Consider the following 27,691-nt stretch of genomic DNA (forward strand, 5'->3'; position numbering starts at 1 on the left):
TTTGAGATTCAGAACTCAGTTTCACGTTTTGACTTACACATGCCAAATTGTGAATTTCTGTGGAATCTCGGACCCATGAAAGAAACCCAACTTAAATATAGTCTGGCTTTCAGCTAAGTTACTAGCAACATAGTTCAGAAATGCCTCAATAAGTACAACCCAAATTGAATGCATATGTTTCTCTAGTTCCAGATATTCGTGTTGTTCTTTCTTAGTGGTTTCCTGGAAAAAAGTCTGGGAATTCATTTTTAGTTCCTGTCATCAAACTTTTTATACAATTATTTGTTAATCATTGACTTTTCTTGAAACAAGAACTTTATGCACATTATTCCCTATGAGAAGTGAAACACAGGCAGCCTTTTAAATGGCTACATTGAGTCATGGGATAAAATAAGGAGGTGGTCTCTGCTAACCTCTAGGGCTTCGCAAAATGGATATGGACCTTGGGCTTGATCTCTAGACCAATGGAACGTTTTGACACCTCCTTGCCCATGTAAAGGTAACTGTAGGCAGCAGATTGGAAGGAAAGAATGAAAGTGAAGGCCAAGAGAAAGTGAGAATTCAATAGAGATTACCAATGTAAGGTATTGTCAGTAGTTAGAGCAATAATAGAAGATAATCACTTCTTATAAAAAGTGAACAATTTTTCAGTATGAAATTATGTTGAGAAACAGTTAAGTAGAAAATGATTCATTCCTCTTCCTTGAAATATTTTAAAATTAGCAACAATAACAAGAATGGAAGGATTTATAAGACAATGAGTAATTCCTGTTTGGTTTCTTATTTGCTTTTTATTTTGATTTGGCAATGGATAGGCCAACGAGTCTGAATTATATGGCAGATGGAAGGGTAAAGAGTTCAGGATTAATACAGAGAGATGGATAAATCAATGATATTGCCAGAATTCTTATTGCACAATGAGATCAACAAGGTAAAAAAAAAAAAAAAAAAAAAAGCCCCAGGTGATTCTGGAGGTGGGGCAGGGGATGACTTTCTTGCGGAAGAGAACTTCATGGTTGGTGGCTAAGCATGTTCTAGATAGAGGTCAATAGGAAGGGCTCGTTGCTTTGCAGTTATTCATGTGGGTTCCTGCCTCCTCTGTTACACTGTGAGCTTCATAATAGCAGGGATCCCATCCTATTCAACCTTCCCACAGGAAGTACTCAGTAAATGTTTTTAATTGCATTAAAGATGGACATCTAAGAGGACGTATCCAGGACCTCTTTAGTAAGAGATAAAGGAGGGTCTAGGAGACTTCAGGAAGATAGGAAAATGACCTACTTTCCTTGATGGTACAGAGGACCTATGATAGTGTTTATGATCCCAATGTTCTTTTTTCTTTTTTTGTTTGTTTGTTTTTGATTTTTCTTTTTCCTTTGGTTTTCGTATGCTTCTTTGCTTGATTTTCTTTTTTAATTTTTCTCTTTTTTCAGTGTATCTTTTTTTCTTTCTTTATTTTTGATCTTTTTTCCTTTATAACCCCAATTAACTAAGAGAATCTTAGCCAATCATTATTCCGTTAGTAGAGTTTGAACATAACTGAAATTTTGTGGTGGACAAACATTCATAATACACTAGTAATGTGCTGTACTAGAAGCTGGGGATTCAGAGTTAAAATATACAGTTCTCCTCAAGAAGCAATCAATGTAGTGTCACAGATGAGTAAAACAATTAAAACAAAGTGTAAATAGGCCAGTTGCATGTGTTCGTACCAGTGTGAACAAATGAACTATTCTCCAGGATTCCTTAGGTTGTCACCTCGGGTGCTCCTAGTCAGTGTAATTAGGACTTCCTTGAAAGAACATTATACTTACTCCGAACACTTCATGCTTTGTCATTGTTCAAGGACGTCGTGACTCTGGGGAGCTTAATCGCTCTTTATAAAGGACAGACAAGCATAGTGTGCGATGGTCAGCATAAGCTGAACTATAGCATGATTTGCTCGCGAGTTATACCAGTAGTGGCTACTACTTTTTGACTGCAGTAAACAGTTGACCCTCATTCACCCATTTCATCATCACAAAGCTCTGCAAATAATTGGAACTTCGCTGGTCTAAAAGGCCTTCTTTTTCTTGCATTTTCTTTCTTGTATCCATTTTCAGTGAAATATAGATTGGAGTCTGTTTCATTCATGTAGTCAGCAGCCATTTGTGAAGTACTGTTTATGAACCAAATACTATACATAAGACATGCAAACCATGCCCTTAAGAAGTTCACATCCTAGGGTTCCACAGACATAGATGTGACAAGGTACACAGGCTACAACAGAATTGTGTGCATGGTGGTGGAGAAGGAAGAGGAGGACACAGCTTTCTCACTGATGAAGAATATTGCACAAAGGAGTTGTTGATTCTATTAGCCTCCTCAAGCCTCCAGTATTTCTAAAATAAGGGTAGCTTTGGGTTAAAACTATGAAATTGCTTTTTCTGGTGGGTTGAAAATGATTGAACATTGGTTATTTCATATGATTCAGCCTAAATAGTTTCTGTCCCATGGCACTCCAACTTGTCTTATGGTCCAGTATATGTACAACGGGTGTAGTTGCGCCACCAAAAATAAGTGCCGGCCATTTTGTAATAGATTTCTTTACTGTACATTTGATATCATAGGAAAACAAAACAGATTTTTTTAAAGTGTATGGCACTCTCTTTTCAATTCCAGATATTAATGAATGTGAACGGCCTGGACTCTGTGGTCCTCATGGAGAGTGTTTAAACACAGATGGTTCTTTTCACTGCGTCTGCGAACAGGGTTTCACAATCTCTGCAGATGGCCGTACTTGTCAAGGTAAGGTAAACCATAAGAGGTCATGTCGTTATTGCGTGATAAGGCAGAGAGGAGATTGCTTTCTGTTTAAACAGGCAAAGACGCTAAGAGATAACTCGCAACTGAGGGCCTCCAAACATGATGCGTGAAGCTGACTCCTCCCTGAAATCATAGCTCAGAGTTGCTGGGATTTACACATAGGATAAGATAACCTAAGGTTGTGATGGTGAAAACACTCATGGATGATTTCACTACTAGTCCTGAATTAATGAGTCAGAACGCTCAAGTGATGACCTGAAGGGAAACTGTGGCAACCTCCTGGGTGTAACGTGAGACTGTGCCTGTTTTGATTATTCTTTGTATAGATCATCTCCATCATTCTGTTAATCAAAATAATGTCTTGCTTGATTTCTCAGCACCATTGTCAGCAGGAGTTTTCCAGAGTTATTCCTCTGATATCCTTAGCTCTAAGCCCATCATTTTCTTACCTGTCAGTATTTATTATGCCCTAAAAGCTAATTAGGTTAAGATTACTGTTGGCTTCCTATTTGCAACCTCTGTATGTTTGCCTGAATACCACACTGGTTATACTCATAAGATTTATGTTTCTGATGGCATTATATTAATAGTTTGATAAATTGAGGAATAATTCGTCTGAACCTTTTTAAAAGTAAACTGAGGATATTCCCATAATCATCTCTTTCAGAATCTAGGTTATCAAAACCCAGCTATGTTTTAAAGAAATAAATTGCGAAGGTTCTGTTCTGAGTCTATGATTATACCCAAAGTCTTTGCTCTAAAAAATAGTGCAACAGGAAGTATCTGCTCTCCTTGCTCATACCACAGTGGAACCAGGCCGAGGAACAGCGACCAGGTTCATCTGAAACTAATTACTATATTGGGAGGAATAAACTGATCTTATAAAAAGCAGGAGATTGTTGAAATTGCTCTCCTGCTGAGCAGACAAAACATTGATGCCAGATTTGGCTTCAAGTGAAAAAGAGATAGTGCAGGGTGAGGTTTGAGCAAGCAGATTTTGGAAGCATTCAAAAATTGGGAAATGGAGAAAAACATCATAAAAAGGTGGCCGTGAGAGATTTACAAGGACTCCATATTTCTGTGGTTCGAGTTTTATGTTAATTTTATGCTTAGAGCTCTGCGACTAGAGCTCTTAAGAAAGACAGTGCGTGAATGCGTACATTCTTTGGAGAGATCACAACATCTGAGTCAAAACATCTGATTTGCAAAAAGCTTATTTCCCTGCATTCCAGAAAGATGCAGGTTTGCTTCTTCAGTTAGCTCTAAATCATGACGGGTAAGGGCTTCCTTCACTGAAATATGGTCCAAGTTATAACTGCCAATGGTTGTGCCATGCAGAAACTATGTTCAAAAAAAGTTACCTCAAGTGCTCGCTTGTCAAAACTATAATTCCAGAAGGATATACTAATATAAATATATTCACATTTATTTTTTTCTTTTGTATTTAGTAATTTTTCTTTAATTCTGTATCATTTTAAATACTGATTTATGTAACTTGAGAGTTATATAATCACTAATTTAGTTGCAGTTCTAATTTTGTTAGGCATTTACTTGGCAAAGACTTCAATTTAAAAATGAGTGTTTAGAAAACTACTAGTGTTTTGTGACTTTTTGTACCTGAGTACACTCTCTCTGTCCATATTTTTTTACTCCAGAAACTGAACAATTTTATAAGGAATAAAATAGGTAGTTTAGAATATTGTGCTGATATACAGCAGTATATCTAGAAATCTTTCTAATTATTAGGCATGTTATTCTCTTTCTAGAATAAGCTCTGCAAGGCTTTCATTTATTATGGGCTTAATCCAGTATGTTAAATTGGTCCAAATTTTCTTTTGTTGGACTGAAACTTGTGGCAGTAGAAGTGTGTCCTGATTCTACCCCTGGCTGTGGTGTTGGATGAAGCCAGCCCATGTGACTGGGGCTTAGCTATGGAGCTTCTATGCATAATACAGCAGGTCCTCGAATAACATAGTCTTGTTATAACATTGATGAGATGCCATGGGACCTCAACTCTTGTTTATTATATCAATTAGCCCACCGTAATATTAGTTCCATTGCACATCATTTCACTTCGTTGTGGAACGTATTGACGACATTAAGTGAGGACTTACTGTACTTGAATTAACATTGAGAAAGTGGCTAGAACTCGTACTTCATACTCATCCAACTTCCGAACTTCTGGTTCAAGCCACTGAAGCCATGTTGATGCTAGGGCTGGCACAGCCTTCTCTAAGCAGGGCTAAATGAATCCCACCCAGCTGGGGAAGGAGAGTTCTTCCATAATTCCCTATGGCTTGGAGAGTTGTCAGCGTCTGGTCACAGTTATTGAACCACAATGAAGAGGCAGACTCTGTCAACATAAACTATCTCAAGTATCAAGTAGCACAGCAGATTCTGTAGAAATAAAAACAGCACCACTGGCTCCTTCCTGTCCCTTCTCTATGCGGTACTTAGGGAGCACGTACCTGGAAGAGGAAGGAGAAATACCTTCTCCCACATGAGATAAAAAACAACAGTGTTATTTGAAGTTCATCTGGGGTGTAGTGAGAATGAGATGGTGGACGAGCAGCGCTTTTATTCATTTATTCATTCACTCAACAAATATATATGGAGTACCTGTCTTGTACCCCTCACTGTTACTGGTCTGAGGGTAAAACACACACAGTGGTTGTCCACATTCCAGGAGGGAAATTGGGGATAAATAAGTAAATAGTACATATAGAACACTGTTTTTGTATTTAATAATATAACATAGTTATACTTTATGGATATAAGTAAGTACCATCCGAGGACAGACAATTAAGTTCATAAACTGGTTGCAACGATGTTGCTAACTTCTTTTGATATCAGAGGGATTAATCGTTATGAATTTGTACCAACTGGACAAACAGTTAACCAGGTTTTACTATTTGGAAGTGCTGAGTGGTTGCATGAAACAGTTAGATGAAAACGACCTGAACTTTTCACCAACAATTCATGGCTCTTGCATCACGACAATGCACCAGCTCACACAGCACTGTCTGTGAGGGAGTTTTTAGCCAGTCAACAAATAACTGTATTGGAACACTCTCCCTACTCACCTGGTCTGGCCCCTAATATGATGACAGCTCTGATGGCCATTCCAGAAAAAGAGTTCCAAAATTGCTTTGAAGGGTGAACTAGGTGCTGGCATTGGTGCATAGCTTCCCAAGGGGAATACTTCCAAGGTGACCATAGTGATATTCAGCAATGAGCTATATAGCAGATTTTCTAGGATAAGTTCGTGAACTTCATTGTCAGACCTCAGATGTTTTTTTGCCTCAAGTCCCACACGTGGATATCAGAAAAGTACAGGGAACAGGACCCTTTTGATTGACTTCCTACTTTAGATGTCCTTTCCTTTCTTTTCACAACTGTGGTTCATTTCCTCCTGCCACCTTGTGTTTTGTGGCCAGAGCTTTTATCTTATATAGAAAAGCAAAGGAAACTTTTTACTTCTTTCACTCAGTTCACTATTTTATATCCAGATTTATCTTATCCATTTGTTTTTTTGTTAAATCACAATTATTTTGCTCTTTTACTTTTTCTCATTTTTTTATTGTGGAATTTTAATTCATTTGAAAAATATTTATCCTCTCATAAGGTGACTCAGGGTTTGGTTTCTTCATCACCAGAATGTGTGTGAGTGAGAAAAGAATAGGAAAATTTGTGACAGTCAGATTCCTAAGTGTCGGTCCCCTCACCCCTGTGGAAAAATGCCCCCTGATCTTTGACATTGCAGCACTCTGTCCACGTGCCTCTTTGCATGCTGCTTTCAGACAGGAGCAGCTGTGCTCTCCCACTTGGGCGTCTAGGCCGAATGGGACTTTGTATGACAACAAATGGAGTTGGGGGTACATGTCCCTTGACCTCAGTGTGCTTTGCATCCTGTTCACACAATAGAATGCGGTTCTAGAGCCTAACAAATGCAGAGGGCCTGCTAGTAGCTTACAGTACCTGGTTAGCCATAGCTAATTAGGACTCCAGCCATGACCAAAATCACTCCCTAAAGCCCTGTCTTTTACAAAGCATCCTCAATCATTCATTCATTTGACAAATATTTATTAAATGTATATATACTCTCTGCCAGCCAGTACCTGTTCTAGGTACTGGGGCTATGTCAGTGAACAAAAAAAGATCCCCTACCTTCTTGAAGGCAATAAACTAATAAGGAAACTAGATAATAGGTTAGAAAGTGATAAACCCTATGGGGAAAAACAAAGTAGAGCAGAGGAAGAGGGATCTAAGGGCTGGAGCAAGGATTGGGAAGCTGGTACAGTACTAACTAGCGTGGTCAGAATTGGCAGTTCTGCCTCTCTAATCTGGGTTTATGAAAGAAATGCTGAAACTTTGTGTCTGAGTAAAAAATGAAACCATATTAAGTGCCTTTCTTTTTCAAACTGGTCATCTACTGGGTAAGAGATAATAGACTGGTGATAAATAGACAAGAGGGCATGGGATTGTCTGCTGAGGGCCTTTTTCCCATTGCCAACATGAATTCTGTTGTCCAGACAAAGAGTAAAAAATGAGAGTAGAACATCAAGAACCAACCCTAATGTAAACTATGGACTCTGGGCGATAACGATGTGTCAATGTAGGGTCATCAGTTGTAGCAAATGCACTCTCTGCTTCTGGGATGTTGATAATGGGGGGGCCTGGGAGAGTGGCGGAGGGATTCTGGGAATGGGGAATATGGGAACCTTCTGTGGAGTTTTACTATGAACCAAAAACTGCTCATAAAAATGGTCTGTTTTTAAAAATCAGACATTTCTGGAATTACCTATTTTTCCATCAGAAAGGAAAACTCATAACCTTTAATTTTAATTCAGTATCCCACTCCTATATTTTCTTCTCCTGAATGTTGTTTATTTCTCACTTTTAAAAATAATACCCCAGAGGACTATGTGATCAGAAGCTTCTCTCACTTTCAAAACCATTCTAATATTGATTCAAAAACTGAGAACTATAGGACTCAAAGGGGATTTCGTAACATCTAGCCTGAACTCAGAATCCCAAGGAATTCCAATAAAGTTCTGTTGTTAAACAGCTATAGAGACCCTAATTCCATAACCTTTTTAGATATCTGCTATAAACCACTTCCTAACTCACTCATTTGAACAGGACAACATAACAAATGCAAGAGGTCCAGATAGGTAGCTTAAATTTTACCGAAAACAGTGATCTCAGAAAGACTAAAAGAAGTTGGGTTCAAACGCTTAGGCTAATTTTGTGTTCATTGGAAACCAGAAAACACAGTGAAGGCAACTTTTGCCAAATCAAAGAAATAAAAATGAATTGGGAGCAAGCGTGGTTTTGTTTTCAGACTTTTAGGTACATTTTCTACGAACAGTGCAGAAAGTATAAAACCAGTATTAACAGCGATCCAGGGCAATTGGTGGTTTTGTGGCATGGAGATAGAACTTTATATCTATCACCAAAGAGAAAATATTTTTGAAAATGATTTCGCCAAGTAGGACATTGAAGTACTCTGACACAATAAAATATTACATCTGGCTGTTTGGCCCAAAGATTTTTACGTTTCTAAGTAGTTCTGGAGCCGGAAACTGAAAAATCTAGTAAAAGAATACAACCTGAATATTTCTTACTTTTCTAAAGAAAGGGAGTTTGGATTAACAATAGGCTCCTTTTCTCTCCCACATGTAAAAAGAAAAGGGATCAGACAACATTCCAGGTAAGGAAAGGAAGTTAAGTGGCTTCCCACCATAAAGGCTACTGTTCTTCATGCTCTCTCCTCCTGCAAATGTACTTCTGCAGAAGTGAGTGAAAATGGATGTTTAAATCATTAGGGAGAAAGCTGAGGAAATTTTGCTGGAATAAGCTGCTTTTGGACCTGGAACACATATTTTCCATGCATTGCTTGGTTGTCTTCCGTATAGCAACATTTTTACAAGGAAATTCATAATAGTAGCAAAAAAATTCAAGAGCTCTTCCTAAGCCTTTTATCACTACTGACCTCTTAAAACCCCAGAGCTATGGAAAATCATCTGTTTGTAGAAGAAGAAGTAAACACTTTCCTTGCAGCCACAAAATAGACATGAAACTTCCAGAAAGTGAAGTCTGTGAATAGGCGAGCTACCCCTCACACCTTCTACTGCCACCCAGCTCAGGTGTGGGGCACCTGGTTTCCTATATCTATTTCGGTGAGTCTTGATATCATCAACAATCTGAGTTCTTGATGAAGGTTGTATTCTGGTTGTAACCAGAATCAGTTACTGGTTAGGCATCTTACTAATACAATATTATGTGGTTGCCTTGGATTCCCAGTGCGAGTGGACTGGAGATACTCCTATATCTGATTTCATGACTTTATGAAAACAGTAGCTAATAATAACTAGCATTAATTGAGTTTTTGTAATGAGCCAGACACTATGCTAAGAGCACTGTACCCATTTTCTCATTTAATCTTTACAACAAATCTATAGGTGGATAAGTATTCATTGGTATGCTTTGGGCTGCAATAAACAGCTTAAAATATATTATACTAATAAGAAGTGCAGAGATTGTCACCTCTCATCTACTAGAGGTCTTTATTCAAATGTCACTTTCTCAATGAACCCTTTCCTGATGACCCTTTCTCACATTCACTCAACTCCTAACACTTCCTGCTCCCCCCTTTGCCTTTTCTTTTTAACCACCTTATTGTACTTCTTGGTCCTGTGTATTGTTTATTGTCAGACCCCACTGCTAGACTCTAAGGTTGATGAGACAGGAATCTTAATCCGTTTTGTTCACAGCTGTATGCCATTGAGAATAATTAGGGCACAATAAATATTTGGTGAATGCACGAAGGGATGAAGAGATGGCCTGTAACTCATCCTGGACTATCAGGAAACAGACATAATAAGATTACTCCAAATTGAGTGTGTTGCGCACTTTTGTGAGGCCCTACCTATTTTTTGAAGGTTTAATTCTCTAAAGCACCACCTGCCTAGTCATTGGCTTCAGCAGTGGTTAAGAAATTAGGCTGTGGAGTACAAGTATGTGGGCTGGAACTTTCGTCTTTCCTTCCTTCCTTCCTTCCTTCCTTCCTCCCTTCCTCCCTTCCTCCCATCCTTCCATCCTTCCTTTCTTTTTTTTTTAGTTTCAGGTTACTTCAGCTCTTCTAAGGTGTGTGAACTTGGGTGAGTTACTAAATCTCTCGCCTCAGGTCCCCATGTGCATAATGAAGATAATAATAGTCCTATATGGAATTGTTGTGGGAATTAAATATGTTCATGTGTGTTGGCAACTATCAACTTAGAATGGAGCCTGGCCCATAGAATATGCTCAATGAATGTGAATTACTGTTAGTGTTTGAGCACCTCTTAATACTGGTACCCTCATTATTGCCATTTCTTCCCATAATATTTGGGCACCTAGTAGGAGAGAGCATTTAACATCTGTTTGTTTTTATTTGATCAGTGCTTGCAAAATATACCACACCCAGTCACATTACGTAAGTATTTGTGAATTAAATTGTCTGGTAGTTCCAAGTCCAGGTTTGGATAATAATGAATTACTATAGTCTATCTACTTTTAAACCCCAGATTATTTAAAATCATATAGAATAGAGTATGTAATTGATTTATGCATAATTTGCGTTCATTCCTCACCCTTTGTTTTTCCTAAGAGTTCTAGCTGACTAACCTTCCCCATCCACCCCCTAAGTATTTCAAGTTTTAAAATGTTTCATGTGTCAATTGCCCATAAACTGATGGCTAACGCTGATGTTTGTTTGCATTTAAGCATTGGAGTTGTTATTTCTAGAGGTACACTGTCTATTTCCTGTGGTTTCAAAACTAATCTTTCTTGGCCTCCTATTAGAATATAGAAAGAGAGAAATTAAAATACTGAAAAAATTAGGAATTTTTTTGGCAGCTTTTATATTGCCTCTGGGGCATGAGTGTCAAAAAGATGAATCTGGGGCTTGATATGTTTGGCCTGTGCTTAGGGCTGTCTCCCCGGCCTCATTGGCAGCACCTCTGAGTATAAAAAACAGACTATATGAAAAGAGAAAGTGTACATACAGCGTGGCTCTGAAGGTAGAATAAGATGTTTACTTTTAGCAAAGCTTAGAGGTGAAAATATAAAACTATCAAAGTAATGCAAAGATAATCCAAGTGGTTATAATTAAATATGTTAAGACAAAGTAGTAGAGCATTTTAAAAACACACACACAGTGTAAACACACAAAATGTGTATTTCACACCTACTATCTTTTGCTCGTAGTAATTGTGATAGGAGACATATGCAATTAAAATTCAGGATATTTTTGCATAAGTGTCTAAAGAACTTTTCCTGAGTGTCACGGAATTTATTCATAACGAAGAATTTATTTAAATACTCCACTTTTTGTGATAGTTCATTATATAATAGTAAATTAGCGTTATTCTTTACGTTCAGGAGTAGTAAAGTTTTTTTTTGTAAACTTTTTCTCATTTCTTCCCTTTAAATTTTTAGAAGTATTTATTTTCTGTAGCCAATTCAAATCCTTTTCCTTCATTTTTACAGTTTTTATATAATATTCTGTCCATCTGTACTGGGAAAAAATAGGAAGAAAATGGCTTTATAAATTCAGAAATATACTTTGATTCTCTTTTTCTCAAAAGAAACATAGATGACTTCATGTGTTTACAGATTTTGCTTTTGAGAAAAGAGAAAGGGTTTGTTTCTCATTAAAAGTCTACTACTTTTCAACTTCATTCAGATTTTTTCCTGTAGATGTCCTTGGTATTGTGTCTTCGATTTTAACCTATAATATTGAGGTTGTATTATAATTGAACAAACATCTGGCACATGCAGTGGCTTCCTCATGCAGCTTCTCTCAGCTCCAGCCTGTGTCCATGTTCTCTGAATGGGCAGATGTGTGTCCACTGCAAAGTGCAGGTTGCAAACCAAAGGCCCATTTCAGTGGCAGAACCTGAGCTTTGTGGGCTCTGAGGGAGGAAACCTGAGACAGAGTACTTTCCCCCCTTTTCTTGCTCTTTCACTGTGTGAGCTTAGTAATACAGTTTGAAAGGTAAATGCCAAAATACTCTTGGATCTTTTTTGTTGTTGTTTTAAAGCGGTTAACCTGAAAGGATTTTGTTCATGAAGCTTTTCATCCTTGACCTTATTTTGGATGATAGAGAGAGAACCTTCTGTACACTTATCCCATTTCCTTGTCTTCAAAAGCCTAATGGACATGAGAACTAAAGACATGATTTCAGTACTTGAAAAATCTCTTAGGACATTTTGGGTATTCAAAAAACAAGTACAAAATTTAAAAACTCGATTTCATATTTTGTCCTCACATACAAGAACATACACAAGGTGTGTTTACTTTTAAACTTAGGAAAGGGCATGTGGAGTGGGGAAAGAGACAGGAACTGGGAACCCAGTCCAAGCGGTTCAGGTGGACTGGGGGTGGGGGGAGCCGAACCGGCGAGGGCCTGGGGAGCTGGGTTCATCCAGATCTAGTGTCTCATCCTTAATGCTTCACAATCAGGTAGGACCTCCCCTTCAAATACCAAACACCATTTTTTCCGTTATCTGTTTAATTTTTCATTCAACGGAATGTCTGAATTTAATGTTCAGAAGATTTTACTTTTGGGTAATGTGTCCAGTGTTTGAAACTCAACAAATATAGCTTTGTATGCAAAAACAAAAACAAAAACCTAAAAAGCAAAATGCAAAAACAAACTTGGTTAGATTAAAAAGCCTTTAATTTTTTTGTTTTGGAGCTTTCGATTTTTTTGTTTGCTTGTTTGTTTTTAATTGCAGTTGCAATTATTGAGAATTGTTATGGTTTCCTAACTTAAAATATGCATAGGCTATCAATTAATAATAATTAGCAGCATTTCTCTTAAATCATTTTTATCCGTTTAAGCAAAATACTTTATTTTAAAATAAACCATCTACGTTTTAATTGTCAATCAGAAGAAATAGTTTAATGTTGCAAGTTCTTCAACATATTTCAGAGTACTTATGAATATCTATTCTACTTTCATTTATATGGTTTTATTTTATTTGTTTATTACTGTTAGAATGCAGAATATACTTGCATATATATTCAAGTAAAATAATTTTTTTTTTACTTTTAATATCTTCAAATAGTTGATTCTGATTTTAAGAGTAACGTACACATTGTAGAAAATTTAGAAAATGCTAAGAAGTACAAAGAAAAAAGATCATTATCCACCAACCATTAATATTTGTCCTGTTTCATTTTTGGTAGTTTTCAGTATTTCAGTGTTAAAGTAAGATCGTATAATATTTATCATTTTTTTTTACTTAGTTTTATATTATTTGTATTTTTCTGATATTTAAATCCTTTTGAAAATGAACTTTTGATGACCACATTATTCCATCACATGATTGTACTATATATTTTAAATATATCCTCCTGATTATGGAGATAAAGACTGTTTCCTTTGTTGTTGTTTTTGTTTAACATTCTATGAATAGACTTGTACAGAAACATTTATTTTCATCAATGATCCTATCCCTGGACTAGATTCTAAGACATTGAATACAGATCAAAGGATAATAGCAAGGAAATCAAAGGACCTCCTTGCTTTCCAGAAATGTTCTACCAGTCTTTGCTTTCACCAGCACCCAAGGAGACTTCCTGTTTCCTAACACCATCTCTAAAAAGAAGCTCATGTTCATATTTTTCTCTATTAATTTGATAAGGAGAAAGTAGTATCTCATTTCAATTGCATTTACTATTAGTGAGATTAACTTCTTTTATATTTGTCTCCTGTGAAATGATTTTGCCTTTCGGAGGTGGAGTTTTAGTGTTTTTGAACTGATTTGTGTGTATTAAGGATAATCATCATTTACTAATATTTTACAAGTATTCCCCCATTCTTTAATGTGCTTTTTAATTTTGTAGTGCTATTATTTCTTCTGTTGCTTTATACTTTGCCATTTTCCCTCTTCTGTTGTGACCAGTTGTATACTTATCTGGTTTTCTTACAGTATTTTATCTTTCTAGTATTTTTATATTTAACTCTTTTATACATCTTGGGTATAGGAATGAATTTTTTCTTGCCCATCATTTTGTTCTTTTGTCTTCGTTCAAGAAAAGCTTTTCAAATTTATTTGCCTTTGAAAATTTCAAATAGAATTTCCTGCATTGAAAATTCTACTTTTTAAACTATCTGCAGTGCAGTATTAATTTGATTGCTGCTTTTGGATGGGATGGGAAATGGCTAGGTCGGGAACTAGTTGTTCCATTCCAACTCTGTTGCTTCTGTCGTTCTATCTCCTATGCTATGGTTGTGAGTGCTCAGCCTTGGGTTTTGGTGACAATGTGATATGACATCTTTTTAGGGTCTTCATAAGTGTTTAATGAGAGGCAGGAAGAAGCTGTGTGAATAGACACATTTGTCAACACAAGGTTGGGTCAAAAAAACTTCTGAGAGGTTCCACCTGAGTCTTGAAGAGCTTCGAGGACAGAGAAAAGTTACCTAGGTGAAAAATGTGACCTGGGAGCTGCAGGGGAGTATGTCCTGGCAAAATAAATGCCAGAAGCAAAGATTTGGAGACATGAAATATTGCATGGGTTTAGGGACACTTTACGTAAGTTAGTTTTAGTTGAATGAACATATGAGAGGGGAAAGTGATATATGAGATATAGTTAAAGAGGTGGGCAAAGGCTGGATTGTGAAAGCCTTGCTTGCTTTTGTATAAACAAGTATTATGTTTAGTGTTGCCATTGCACACCTATTATGTGCCAGACTTTATTCCCAGCTATGCACATAAGGTGATGAGCAAAACAGACAAGTACTAAATACACAATAAGCTATCCACAAAGCGTGTGACCACAAACTATTATAGCTGCTGTGAAGGAAAGAATAAGAATGAATGAGCAGAAGAAGGAAGGAAAGCTAACTTATTTTACTGGAAGGATCTCTTAAATGGCATTTGAGCTGAGCTCTGAAGAATGAGTTACCCGATGGAAGTATGAGGTGGCGATGGCCGGTGGGGTGGAGCATTCCCAGGTGGAGTTGTAGTGAGGGCGGAGGCTGGAGGCAGGATGTGCTAGGTGCATTCAGGGACGTGGAAAGGCCAAACCTGGTGCTTAGAGGGAAGGAAGCACAGTGAGGCATGGGCTGGAGAGTCAGGGACAGAATATACAGAGTCACAGGAAAAATCAAAAGTTTGGATATCATCCTAAGTGTAACTGAAAGACTGGTCGGTTTTCAAGCAGGACAGTGAAATACAAAATTTCATCATTTCTGAGATGCATATGTTTTCACACTTTTATTGAGATGCTTTTTACAGTTGATATTTTTTATTTTAAGCGGGAAATAGTTTAATTTGCAGAGGTTTTTTTCCCTTTCTTAGTGGTACATAAAATGTGTATTTTTTATATGTGGGCTCTTTAGATTTGACTTAACTCAGTAATCTAATTTATATTTTTAAACTGTCTGTCAACCAGGATACTGTTTGCAGTTGGGATTAGAGGGACAAGACAAAATTCAAGGTGTCTTATAGGATGTTGTAGGGCAAACGTCCTGGTAGCTCAGGTTAGAGTAGTGACAGCGTGATGGAGAGACATGAGTGACTCAAGAAATGTTTTGGAGATAGAATCTGGTATTCGATTAGAACATAGTATTGGATTGGATATAGGGCATGAAGGAGAAGGAATAGAGGATGGATCCCTCGTCCTGGGTTTAGCAAGTAGACATTTGGTGGTACTATGTGCTGAATGGTGAAAAATGTTTTCAGAGATCAAGTGTATGATTTGGGTGTATTAAATTTCAGTTGTCTATGAAATATTTATATAGGTGTATCAGGTAGGCAATTGGATCAAATTAGGTCTATTGCTTGGAAGAGAAGTCTAGGCTGGAGCTATAAACCGGGAGTTGTCATATTTAGATGGCATTTCAAGCTATTAGAATGGATGAGGCCACTAAGAGGCATCATATAATAAGAAGAAAAAGAGGGCCTAGGAGTAGACACTGCAAACCTTCAACATGTAAGGGTCAAGTGAAAGAGAAAGATTGTGTGGGAGTGGCCAAAGGATTAAGAGGAAACCCTGGGGTGTTTAGGACTGTGGAACCCAGGGACAGAGAGGCAAACTACGAAAGCAAATACCTCAAGAAGCCACGTGTGGATGAGGTCCACAAGGCATGTGACAAGGGCCTTTATACTATTATCCATGGAGGAAAACTGCAGACATTTACAGAAAGAACTATTTGATTGCACTATTTCAAATGGTAAGTCATTCTCTTATCATGGAAGATGGATTTGGCATGGCAATTAGTTGCTGGAAGCACAAGACCCAGACAAAAGGCCATTGCAGAAATTCAGGTGAGAGAGGTGAGATTCTAAGTAAGTACGGAGAGGAGGCGAGAATTTGGAGATAGAACCAAGTGATGAAATCAGAAGCACATGATGAATGGGGATGGGAGGTAATCGAGGTTGTCTCGTGTTTTTGGATAACTAGGATGATGCTTGTGATTTTAGGGTGATTTTCATTAGGATGTGTGTAAGTATGAATGGGGAATATACATTGTCCACAGGCTAGTTAATTAAATCAGGGCAAAATTTTGGTTCAGTTTCTCTAGAACTTCTGTTTCCAGAAATCAAATGGGAGGCTGCTCTAAGTGATTTTTTACAGAATAATTTAAGTACATCTTTTTAAAAGTAGTGAGTTTCAAGGCTGGGGGGGGAAAAATCTCTCATTGGCCAGCCTTGTTTTCTAGAAGTTATGTGGTGCTAGAAAGTTGGACTTGCAATAACTTTTTTCCCTCTGTTATTTCTTGTGGCTTATCTTAGGCTGCTAGCTTTTCAAAACATACTGGTGACATTTGAGGTGCCCAGGTTCTTCCCCACCCTCTCTGTCAGACAACAGCATAGCAGTCGAACTCTGCACAAGGATCTCATCTTTTGCCGTTTTCTGGCTCATCCCCATTTCACAGAACAAAGTTATTTTCCATAACACATGAGGTCCATATTTCTCAGCCTCGTCGATGTTGCCAGACCTCAGTGGACTTTTTTTTTAAAGGCTCTTTCCATATCCTATTGTATTGTCTGGACCATCTCCAAATCCAGTTTTTAATTTCCTATTGGCTAAATTTTATTTTTTTTTCTTCAGGCCTTGCGCTCATCTTCCGTTTAATCCTGGCTTCCCTCCTATGCTGTGAGAGAGAACTTAATCTCTTTTGGGCCAGTAGCCATGCCATTTTAAAATTCCTTTGGGCAGCTATTCAGCTGGTTTAACATCATTCAATCCCACTTCTTGGCTGGGATTTACTGTCTCCTGGTCTGCTTCCGTTCCTTTCGGTAAGGAGCATGAGGGCTGCATTTTTTCCTGAAGCAGGAGCTCTACATCCCTTCCAGTGTAAGCCCCTTTCCTTTGGCTCTATTTTCTTTAGATTCTGGCACCAAATATTTAACCAGTTCCCGTTGGTCAGGAAGCCCTGGGTTGAAATAGTGGGTCATTTCCTTTTTATGAAGAGATCCAGAGAACACCAGTGCTAGACATGGTTCTGAGACCTCCTGTGACTTACACACCTTTGGTGCCCGATGGGCCTTTCTTCCAAGGGTATCCTAGAAAAACAGCATCTTTGGGACTACAGTACCTCAGATATTTAGATTTCAAGTATGCTGATACCTGATGACGAGGCCCTGTTTAAAGACAAGATGAGGGTACTTGATTAAACTGCAAGTCAATAAATGAGGACTGTTACTTTCTGGCTTCCATCTTTGTAGTGAACAAACTCCAGTGTATTTGTTGGGCTCACAATTTGGTTAGTTCTGTTCATCCTCTTGGACTGACCTTTTATAACCATCACCATGAGGGGAGGCAAGAAGATGTGATGAATGAAGCCACAAACAGATTCAGAAGATCGTTCCTTCACTAGGCTCTGTTCCTTTGCCAGCTCTACCACTAACTGGTTGCGTAACCTTGAGGCAAGTTACTTCCCCTCTCTGTGCCTCAGTTTTCTGGTTCTTAAAATGAAAGGGTTGAACTGAATAATCAAATTCCTTTCATGTTGAGATTAGCCATATCATTCATCTAAAAATGTTTTGGTGACAGGAAGACTTTTTCTTCCGAACCATGCAAGAACTGTGGAGACTTTCCTATGAATGATCCATTACCCCAAATAGGGCTCCATTCCCATCATCCACCTCTCTAGAGTTCCTTGGTAACAGAAGGAAGGCTCATCAGTGAGCTGCTTTCTCCGACAAGTAGGTATATCTTGCTTAGAATGAGGAAAATCAACAAAGATAGGATGTGTTAAGAAAATGAGAAAAAGAAGCACTTTTTTCTTAAAGAAAACAAACAAAGGAGTGCATCTGTGAGAAAGAGAACCAAATCATTTAATTTAAAAAATGTACACAAATACTCCTTTCTCCCCCTACACGTACTTTTCTGTATATAATACAGGAAATCTGATGGAATTATTGAGGTTTTTGTTATGAATTTAATTGTTGAGGTCTTTGAACACAGTTGTAATTTTTTGGTGACTAAACAAGATTTTCCTGACTCTAACCCCTTTTAAACTACCATGCCCCTTTCCATACTTTACCTTATTTCATAGTTCATTTTACTTAAACAAGAGGGTGACACCAAGTGTCTGGCCTTAAACCTTTATTTGAGAATTGAGGGTACCTGGTTGGAGTTCTGCTGTTATAATGGAGAATCCCTAATGATAATCAGTAGGTTTTCAAAAGCTTTTGGTCCGTTGAGAAAATGTACTAAGTAAAAAGCATACGGATAAGGTCAGTGATTAAGACCCTCAACATGTGAGTCTGTCAGTCCTTGACAACATTGCTATTTTAAAAATGAGCCACTGATAGTTCTAGATACCCAGGACTATGCTTTCTTTCTCTTTCTGACATTTACATTGTCTTGCTGTTGGAAAATTCACATGAATGCTCCACTATCCTCGGTCAGTATAATTCTTTATTGAATTCATTTCCATTAAAACAGTAATATTTATGTCTGTCTTGTTCAATAAAATATTAATAGCAAAAACTTGCATGAAAAATCAGCAATTCTTCTAGTAGTGTACCTAATTCATTTGGGTTGCCAACTGAGAGATATCTGGACAGCCCTTCCTTTGTCAGTCATTTGGTGGACAGTATGACTGATGATGATACCATGGCTTTTACAGATGCCTATGCAAAATTGCCTTAGTAATGTAATAGACTCACCCTTCATAAAGTGAAAAGAAAACCTGTGATATTTGAATCATTCAGAATTTAGTTTCATCTTCAAAATTCAAGTTCATAAAAACGGGATGGCTTTCACGTGTTCATTTATGACTTGCATCTTGGTAGGGCTTCTATTCTTGTATAATAATAAATTTTCTCAATACTTAGCTTTATCTTAAAGAGTTAATCCTTTTTTTAATTTTATTTTTACAGTGAAAAAAAATTTTGTATTTAGAATTAGCCAGCTGGACTTAGTTTAGATGATCCCAATTTTGTTGGCAACATCCAAAGCATCATCGCCAGGAGCCAGGGGAACACATGCCTTCTTTTCCCCATCAGGCCTGATCAGGGTGCTGACCTTGGCCACGTCAATGTCATAGAGCATCTTCCCAGCCTGTTTCATCTGCTGCTTGTTGGCCTTGACACCCACAGTGAACACAAGTGTATGTTGTCTTCTATCTCCTTCTGGCTGACTCGGTAGTTAGGGGAACTTGTTGATGGCACAGTGGTCAAGCTTGTTTCTCCTGGGGGTGCTCTTCCAAGGAAACTTGGGTTGCCTTTCGAGCCGCAGTGTCTTGGGCCTTTGGAAGGTGGGTGACATGTATATCTTCTTTTTTTGTGGCTGTGGACGCCTTTCAGCACTGTTTTCTTTGCCTTTGAAGGCTTTGCTTTGGCTTCAGCTTTAGGAGGGGAGGGGCTTCCTTGTTCACTTTCGGTGCTATCTTCGTGAGAAGCTATAGAGTAAATCTTAATTGTAGCAGTCCTTATAAATGTCTTTATAGACAGAATTAACGATGGAAAAACATCTCAGAGAGCTCACATCATCAAAGGAAATTCTAGTGATATAAGACTTTTTTATACAGATCATTAGTGAGAGAAGTGAAAAATATGTCTTCTTATTAAGCTATTACCTCACCTCATTGTTGAAAACACGAAACTGCTGAGAATTACAATATATCATTTTCATAAAATATTAGTTGTTGAAGAGCTAGTCTCCAGCAGGCATGCCACGTTATTTTTTCCTATTCATTCAAATCCAAAATATTGCTCATCTAAACTTTCTTTGTTAATCACTGTTACAGTAAGTCTGAGGCTGCAAGATTCACAGTAATTCTTAACCATCTCAGGACTTGCTCACCTTAAGGTCAGTTACTCAGTTTGTGAGTTGGTAATCATTAACAAGAAATTTTCATCTGCTATAACTGCAGGGAATTAATAACAAGGAAACCAAGAGATTTTACTTCAAGAATTTGGACTGAAAAGCCACCAGATTGCTAGCATTGCTCTCCTTCTTTGCTCTCCACCATCCCATTTAAGTAGGGAAAGAAGTTGCTGAGGAGGTTCAGTTGAAGGTTCCCACCCCAAAAAGCAGCCCTGATGAGCATAGCAATGGCACCAAATGCTCTGGAAGCAGAGAGGAGGGGCACTGAAATCTGCTCTTGGAGCAGCTACAGAAGGTGCCACACAGGAAGTGTCCCTTGACCTGACTCCTGAAAAGCCAGGAGTTTCTGAGCAAAGCAGATGGGGGTGGGGGAATTTCTAGTGGAGGAAGGGGTATGTGCAAAGTTAGTGAGAAGTTAAAGACCATAGGGTTTTCAAAGAACTCTAGTGTACTGATAGGACTGGAGCATTTATTGGGATGGAGGTTGGCTAAGAACTGTGGCTAGACTTGCAGCCAGGAGCCAGATAATGCTGGGTGCTCTGAGCCCTGCGAAGAAGAGTGGTTGGTATCCTCTAGCCAAGAAGAGATACTGAACATTCTGAGCAAGGGAACATCACTGACAGGTTTGCAGTCTGGTGGAGCAAGGATTACAGGGAGAGAAACGAGACTGGAGATAAGGAAACCAATTAGGAGTATGAAGCGTATCAGGAAAGATAGATAAATGGGTATGACTGGGAAGAGACGGGGGAGTAAGAGCGAGAGAGAGATGACACGGAGATTTCTGACTTGGCTGACTGGTTGGATCCTCTGATGAAGGGAATGGAGGAGAAATGGAGATGTGAGGAGGGGAGTGATAGTAGGTTCATTGATTATGAACATGTCCAATAGGTATTAGTAAATGGTTCTAAAGGACAGACGTTAGCCCTTGAGAGAGACTGGGAAATCATCAGTGTAAAAGTGATCATGGAGGCATTTCTGAGTTTCTTTCCAGCCCTTCAATCTTGTTCAAAGAATAACGTAGTCTCTTTGACAGATGCCCATTTCAGGAAGCCTAACATTAGCAGGGGCCTGTGTTAAGTGATTTGATGACACTGTGCAGTTACTCCTCTCCCAGTTGTGATCAGTAAATAAGTTGTAATCCCAGCCTTATGCTGACATTGAAAATCTTTCAGAACAGATTTATGGGATGATTTCTTTGTGTTCAATGCTGCAAGGGGGATTCATTTTTTTTCAGATGTGAAATAATTTCATCGAGTTTTCCATTCAAGTTGGGGAGATAAGATATAGAGCCAAAAAAAGGAGGATAAGAGGAAAGATAATTCTCATGAAGATCAGGAAGTGCAGTTTAGTCGGAAGACATTAAATTCAGTTTTAGGCATGATACGTTTGACATTACAGCAGAAGATCAAATGGAAATGATTTAGAATATGAAGGGTTCTGGCTGGAGAGGAGGATTTGGGAATTATTCCAAGGCCCACGGTATTAGAAGTCTGGAGAGTGTGGAAAGGGTGGAGAAGGGGACACAGCAGATCCCAGGGAGGGACTGAGCCCTGGCCGACTCCACCTTCAGGCTGGGAAAGGTGCGAGACAGCCAAGGTGATTACAAGTAGAATGACAATCATATTCTGTCACTGGTCATGAAAAGAGAGAGTTCAAGGAGGGGATGTTGACCAGACCTAGAGGTTAACATCTGAACTTACGCAGCTAGTGTTGATGTTAGGAACTCTAGGAAGGGAAGTGAGACAGCTGCCGAAAATCACTGAATGTATCTTCTTTTTCTTCTGGAAAGTTTCCTGGACTGAGCTTTTTTAAAAACTAGAATAAGAAAAGCTCAAGTTTATTAACATTGACTCCCCAAAACTAAATTCTGTCAAGCACAAATGAACGTGTCCCTTTCATCATTTGTTATCTTGTTTCATTATTTTAACATAAAAGCAAAAGCTTCACATGTATTTGGATAGAGTAATTGCATTTGTCTTAATATTTCTCCAAAAGCCTGTATTTTGGGACTCTGAAGTCCAGAGGAGGCCAGGACAGAGAGCCTGGCAAATGGAAGTGTGCAGTGTGGCAGTGGATAGGAGAACGGGAATGGGAATGGAAGAAGGGAGAGGAAAATTAATAACTGTAAGGATGAAGAAAAACTATACCTAAAGGTCCGTTTGTAACTGTATAATTGAGATGTCACTTTTATGAGAACATTTTTATTAATGGTGGGGGGGGGGAGCGCAGGACCACTGTCTGTCATCAAGTTTATAGAGAACAAAATGAGTTTATAAGTTTGGCCACTGACTAAGCAGCATTGACATTTAGGACCTTGAATGACTTGGTGACAGGAAATGTTTTTTCATGAATAGCTGGGACTGGCTGGCTACACAGCTGAATTCCTCAGATTCTCTATCTCTCCCCACTCCATCCCCCCCTCTCTCCCCCTCGCCTTCCTTTCCTTTCCTTCTCCTTTCCCTCTCCCTTATAGGAATGCTGTATAGACTTGATCAAGTTAAAACTATTGTCCAGGCAGGCAAGTGCTTCTTTCAGCCCCCAGCTCTGCAAGTAGAACTGTGAGCATTTACCGCAATCAAAAAAAGGTGACAGTACCTTCCCATATTTCCCCTATGGGAATATACAGGACTCTCCTTAGAAACAGAGTTAACAGCAGCATTTAGAAAATACTGACCGTGGCAATTGCAGTCGTCGTTTCAGTTTGAAAACATGTCCTGAGGAAAAGTCAATGTTTTCTCATAGAACCCAGTGTTTTGTCTAAGACCTTTTCATCGAAACATTTTATTTATGTGTAAAATGTTTTTACAGTTCGTTCTTTGTAAACATGCTCATCTCATACTAATCGGGGTGTGTTGGGCACCTGTCTATTCATTAATGTCTGGTGTTTGTCAGTCTGTGTTTTGTGTCTTTTTTACAGATATTGATGAATGTGTAAACAACACTGTTTGTGACAGTCATGGGTTTTGTGACAATACGGCTGGCTCCTTCCGCTGCCTCTGTTATCAGGGCTTTCAGGCCCCACAGGATGGGCAAGGGTGTGTGGGTGAGTTTTTAGATTTTTTTCCCAACACGTTTCATATCTCCCCATGGAAAAGAAATCAAAGTCATCAACAACAGAAGAGATCGTAAGCAAGGTAACTGGGACAGCATTTCATCATAATTTGATTTTGTCACACAATTTGGGGATGTGTGAAAATATCCTATGGCTTCTGAAATGGTTAGGGATGTATGGCTTTGAATTTAAACGTATAGTAAGAAGAACATCTGTTTAAACTCTTAGCTGAGTACGCAGAACTCTTCAGTCCCTCCTGCACAGGAAATAGAGTCTGGTGTGTGGTATAGCTTGTCTGTCTTCTTTAGGCAATAGTGCCTTTAAGGAAAGGTGTTGGCAAGAGTTTCAGTTTCCAGGAATGACACCCGTAAAGCAATGCTTTGGATTGTGCAACTATATTTCTTTACTCTCTTCTGGGATTGATGGAGCTGGAAGGAATCTTGAATATCATCAGATGTCTTAGAATTTGGTCCAGCACGTGCTCGTATAAAAGAGATTTTGCATTTCATTTTCTGACGGGCCGTGATTTCTTTAAATCACATTCGTTGTGAAACACGTTTGTAATTTAGAGCAATTAAATGGGAACGAGAAGAAAGGTTATCAGATTCAAAACTTCACAGATAACAAGGCTTCTTCTTTATTCCTCTTAATTAAGAAAAATAACTGTTTATTGCATGGCCAGAGGCACTTGAGGAGGAGCCAGTAACTTCTCAGTTTGGAAGTTTGCAATTAAAGCATTAATTCATTTCCTTTCCGGATTAAACTGGGAAAACAAAATCTATGTATTTGAAAGTTTAATGATAAAAATCACTTGAATAGTAACCCCTTTTAAGCAAATACTATCATAATCGTTCATTCTAATTCCTGCTTTAGTCTCCTTTGCACTAAAATACAAGCGATAAAGGTCATGTGACATTCACTAAATATTTTGACTGAACAGGTCATGTGATCTGACCCCTACTTATCTTCTCAGCCTCACCATTTCTTTCCTAACCTTTTACATTCTAGCAACATAAAACTGCTTGCAGTTGCTCGTGTAACCGTGCAGTTATTTGGCTGTCCGCTCCTCCTGGGAATATTCTCCCGACCTCCCCTTCCCTGAACCTGGACTTACCCCACTCATTCCTGAAGCCAGAGGTTAGATGTCATCTCCTCCCAGATACCATCCCTGCTCCACCCCTCACTCTCAAACTCAGCTCTGACCTCTCCTCCTGCTTCTAGACTACCTTGAGCAAATTCTATTAGAGGACTTAGGACCTTTTCTAGAATAATTTAATCCTGTTGGTACTGCCTGCAGCGGCCTTCTCCCAGGCAACAAGCTGCATGTGACTGAGAATGCTCTCTTTCCTGGCTGGGCCTAATGTTTAGCCCGTTATTTGTGCTCAGTAAATATTGTTTACCTGTTACCTATTGAGATATCAGATGGTGAGCCACTGACTCCACACAACTCCCGAACTCCTGGTTAGTATTCATTTCTAAGCAGCCAGATGAGCCCTCTGAACCCATGCCATGTTTCATTTCGGCACACAAAATGCCACCTTAAGAAGGAATAGTTGTTATCACTTTAGTGAATCCAACAGGTGTCCTTTGTCTATTTATTCACTCTTTCCAAAATATTAGCTGAGCACCTATTATGTGCACTTCACCACACTGGGGTTCTGTAGGATTTAAGAGATGGTTGAGCCCTGATCCCAACCTGTCCATGCTGTTTTCTCTTCTAGGACCCTGGCTGCCTCCCCCACTACGTCCACTCCTTCTTACCATCCAGATAGAGCTCGGCTCCAATGCCATTTCCCTAACCTGCTCTTGCACTGAAGGCCCACTGTCTTGTGCTTTCACAGTGCTCTGTACTTTGCCTTCTTAGCACTTATCACAGCCTATGAGATTACCTGATTAATTTTCCTGACTTGACTATAAGCTCCATGAAGACAGAGTTTGGGCCACCTGACTCATTGTTTCCCCAGTGCCCAGCCCACAGACATGAACTTAGAAGATGTTTTTTGATTGAATGAATGCAGTCTGATGGGTGAGGTTTAAGTAGCCATGTAAATAATGTCAATTAGAAAGGAGAAAGTTCCATTTGACATTTACCTAAAATTGATAGATGTGAAGTGGCAAATTTCTAAAGTCAATTTTTCTGATCTAAATTATGACTGTCTAGGTTGATTAAATTTATGTTACAATATCTTTGATTTACTTTATGTTACAATATCTTTCCATAAGCAAAACCCAGCTCATTAAGTTTCTATTTGTTTACATATAAATTGAAATGGAAAAGTGAGTATTCAAATAAGTCAAGATACATAAACTTTCTGTTAAATTTACTGGATATAGTAGGTGAAAATGGGGTTGTTTTTTTCTGAATGATTTGGGTAATTGCTCAGATTTTTAACTTTGTATAAACCATCTCAGAGTGTGCTCATGAAAGCTGATGTTTGTACATGTTTAATGCAAAATGCATGAGCATTTCGGATATCAATTCAGGTGCTTGGCTGAACGGGGCACTCATTAATAAAATTTGTAGGAGGAGAGAAGGTAAGAGGTACTATTGGACAAAGTCAAACATGAAATTAGCCTTTCTTTAGGACTATGTACTTGCATGATGTTGAATAAAATGTACTCATCAGTACATTCCTTGACTATCTTTTAATTATGTATATTTAAGCTCAGAAGAAAAACATTTCGCAAAATAAAAATTACACTGGAACACCAACAGAATTATTAAAGCCACAGTGAAATCACTGGGAAGTGATTGGACCAATTTGTTTCACATGAATGATTAATGTAGCCCAGTGAATATTTACAGGGGTCTTTCCTTCATTTCCCAAAGGGATTACACAACCTGAATGCTGGTTGTTAAATTATGAACATTTTGGCTGCTAGAGGACTGTATTTTCAGACATTTGAGTGGATTCAAAACCATTTCTTAAAATGAAGTTAAAGAAAGCTATGGTTTCTAAAGTGCCAAGGCTACTAATTTTCCTTGAATTAAGAACTGAGAGTAAGCATGTTGGGTTATTTAAGACCTCATTATGTTGGAAAGTCAGGGAAGGGACAACGAAAGAGTCAAAGATTCATAGGATGCTCGCAAGACAATTCTGGGTTGTTTCTTAAAGCCAGAATTGGAATTTGGATCCTTTGCTTCGTGTTTTCCTGATCCTTGCATACAAACCAAATTGTACAGCCCTGCCTCTAGGAGCCCCTTCCCAAAAGAGCAGATGGGTTTGACTGCTCACCAGGGATCACCCTGTTTTCAGCAAATATGTACTACTAGCCTTGGCACAGAAGTTAAAACAAAGAGCTGTCAGAAGTGAGGCATACGTCTGACTTGACCTGTGCTCCCTTTTCCAGATGTAAACGAATGTGAACTACTCAGTGGCGTGTGTGGTGAAGCTTTCTGTGAAAATGTAGAAGGGTCCTTCCTGTGTGTGTGTGCTGACGAAAACCAGGAGTACAGCCCTATGACGGGGCAGTGCCGCTCCCGGGCCTCCGGAGGTAAGTCACAGTGGCACTGTATAGGGCACGGAGGGCTCCTCTCAGGGATCCACACCTACATGGGTGTGGGCCAAACACTCTGGGAGTGAGATAAGAAATAACCAAATCTTCTGGCACAGTGCTGTCTCTGGAAGTGTCTATGCTCTTTCTGAGCCAGCCTTATCCGTGGAATTAGGATGTGGGTGATGACTGGCCTCTAATGTGCTTTCCAACCCAGAGATGCCATGAGTTAGGAGACAGGATCCAAAGTGATGAGCACATTTCCTGGGAGTTGCTGAAAACTCAGAGCCATCGCTCAGGGTTTCATATGGCGTCATCTCATTAAGTTGCATAATCCTTCTTTCTTGGCCCTTGGAGCAATGTATCTTGACACGTCTCTAAATTAAGAGCAATATATAAGCCTCCCAGGATCTACAAAGACTTCCACTTGGAATTCTTACGATGTTTCTCCAGAATTTGGCCTGGAGAGTGGCTGTGTTTGCATTCATTTAACATTTGATTTAGGCTGTGTCGTCATGGCACACATTGAAATGGAGAGTGGATAGTTTTCCAAATTAGTGAACTTGGAGATCTCCCTTTTAGTTTGTGACATGTCACTATATAGCTTGGTTGTATTTTAAGGAAAGCAAAAGATGAAATGGTTCTTTGAGAGCCAAATAAAACGACACACAGAGCATTTTACTTCCTTGCTCACTCTCAGTTGATTTTATCCATGCTTCTAAGATAGCGTTCTGTGTAAAACAATTACCTTTGCAGGTAATAGGGGATAAAATATAAGGATACATATTTTCCCCCACACACATTTTTCTTCTCAGTTATTAAACATAGAAAGGTGAGGGGTGCAGATGTAAATGAACAGACAGTAATACAACACGGTTGTGAAGGGGAGGGACAGAGTATGACTGGAGGGAGGGGTTGCTTTTCATTCAAGTGGCCACCTCTGCGACACACGAGCCCTAGCAAAGACTTTTCATCCTAGTTATGCCCATAACGGCAAACAC

General features: G+C 38.8%; 1 protein-coding gene across 14 annotated transcripts in view; it reads left to right on the plus strand.

Annotated features, from left to right (window-relative positions):
• The window catches only part of LTBP1 (latent transforming growth factor beta binding protein 1), a 349,946-nt gene that overhangs the window by 280,787 nt on the left and 41,468 nt on the right, over positions 1–27,691 (plus strand). For 8 of the 14 annotated variants that reach the window (XM_019741724.2, XM_019741760.2, XM_019741751.2 and 5 more), the window contains 3 exons: positions 2,662–2,787; positions 23,061–23,186; positions 26,547–26,690. In XM_019741724.2, coding sequence (XP_019597283.2) covers positions 2,662–2,787; positions 23,061–23,186; positions 26,547–26,690 — 396 coding nt within the window. The remainder of the gene's footprint in view (positions 1–2,661; positions 2,788–23,060; positions 23,187–26,546; positions 26,691–27,691) is intronic. The other 6 variants (XM_019741748.2, XM_074331884.1, XM_019741797.2 and 3 more) reach the window with 1 other exon arrangement.

This window comes from Rhinolophus sinicus, linkage group LG05, assembly GCF_036562045.2.
Source record: "Rhinolophus sinicus isolate RSC01 linkage group LG05, ASM3656204v1, whole genome shotgun sequence".
Lineage (NCBI taxonomy): Eukaryota > Metazoa > Chordata > Mammalia > Chiroptera > Rhinolophidae > Rhinolophus > Rhinolophus sinicus.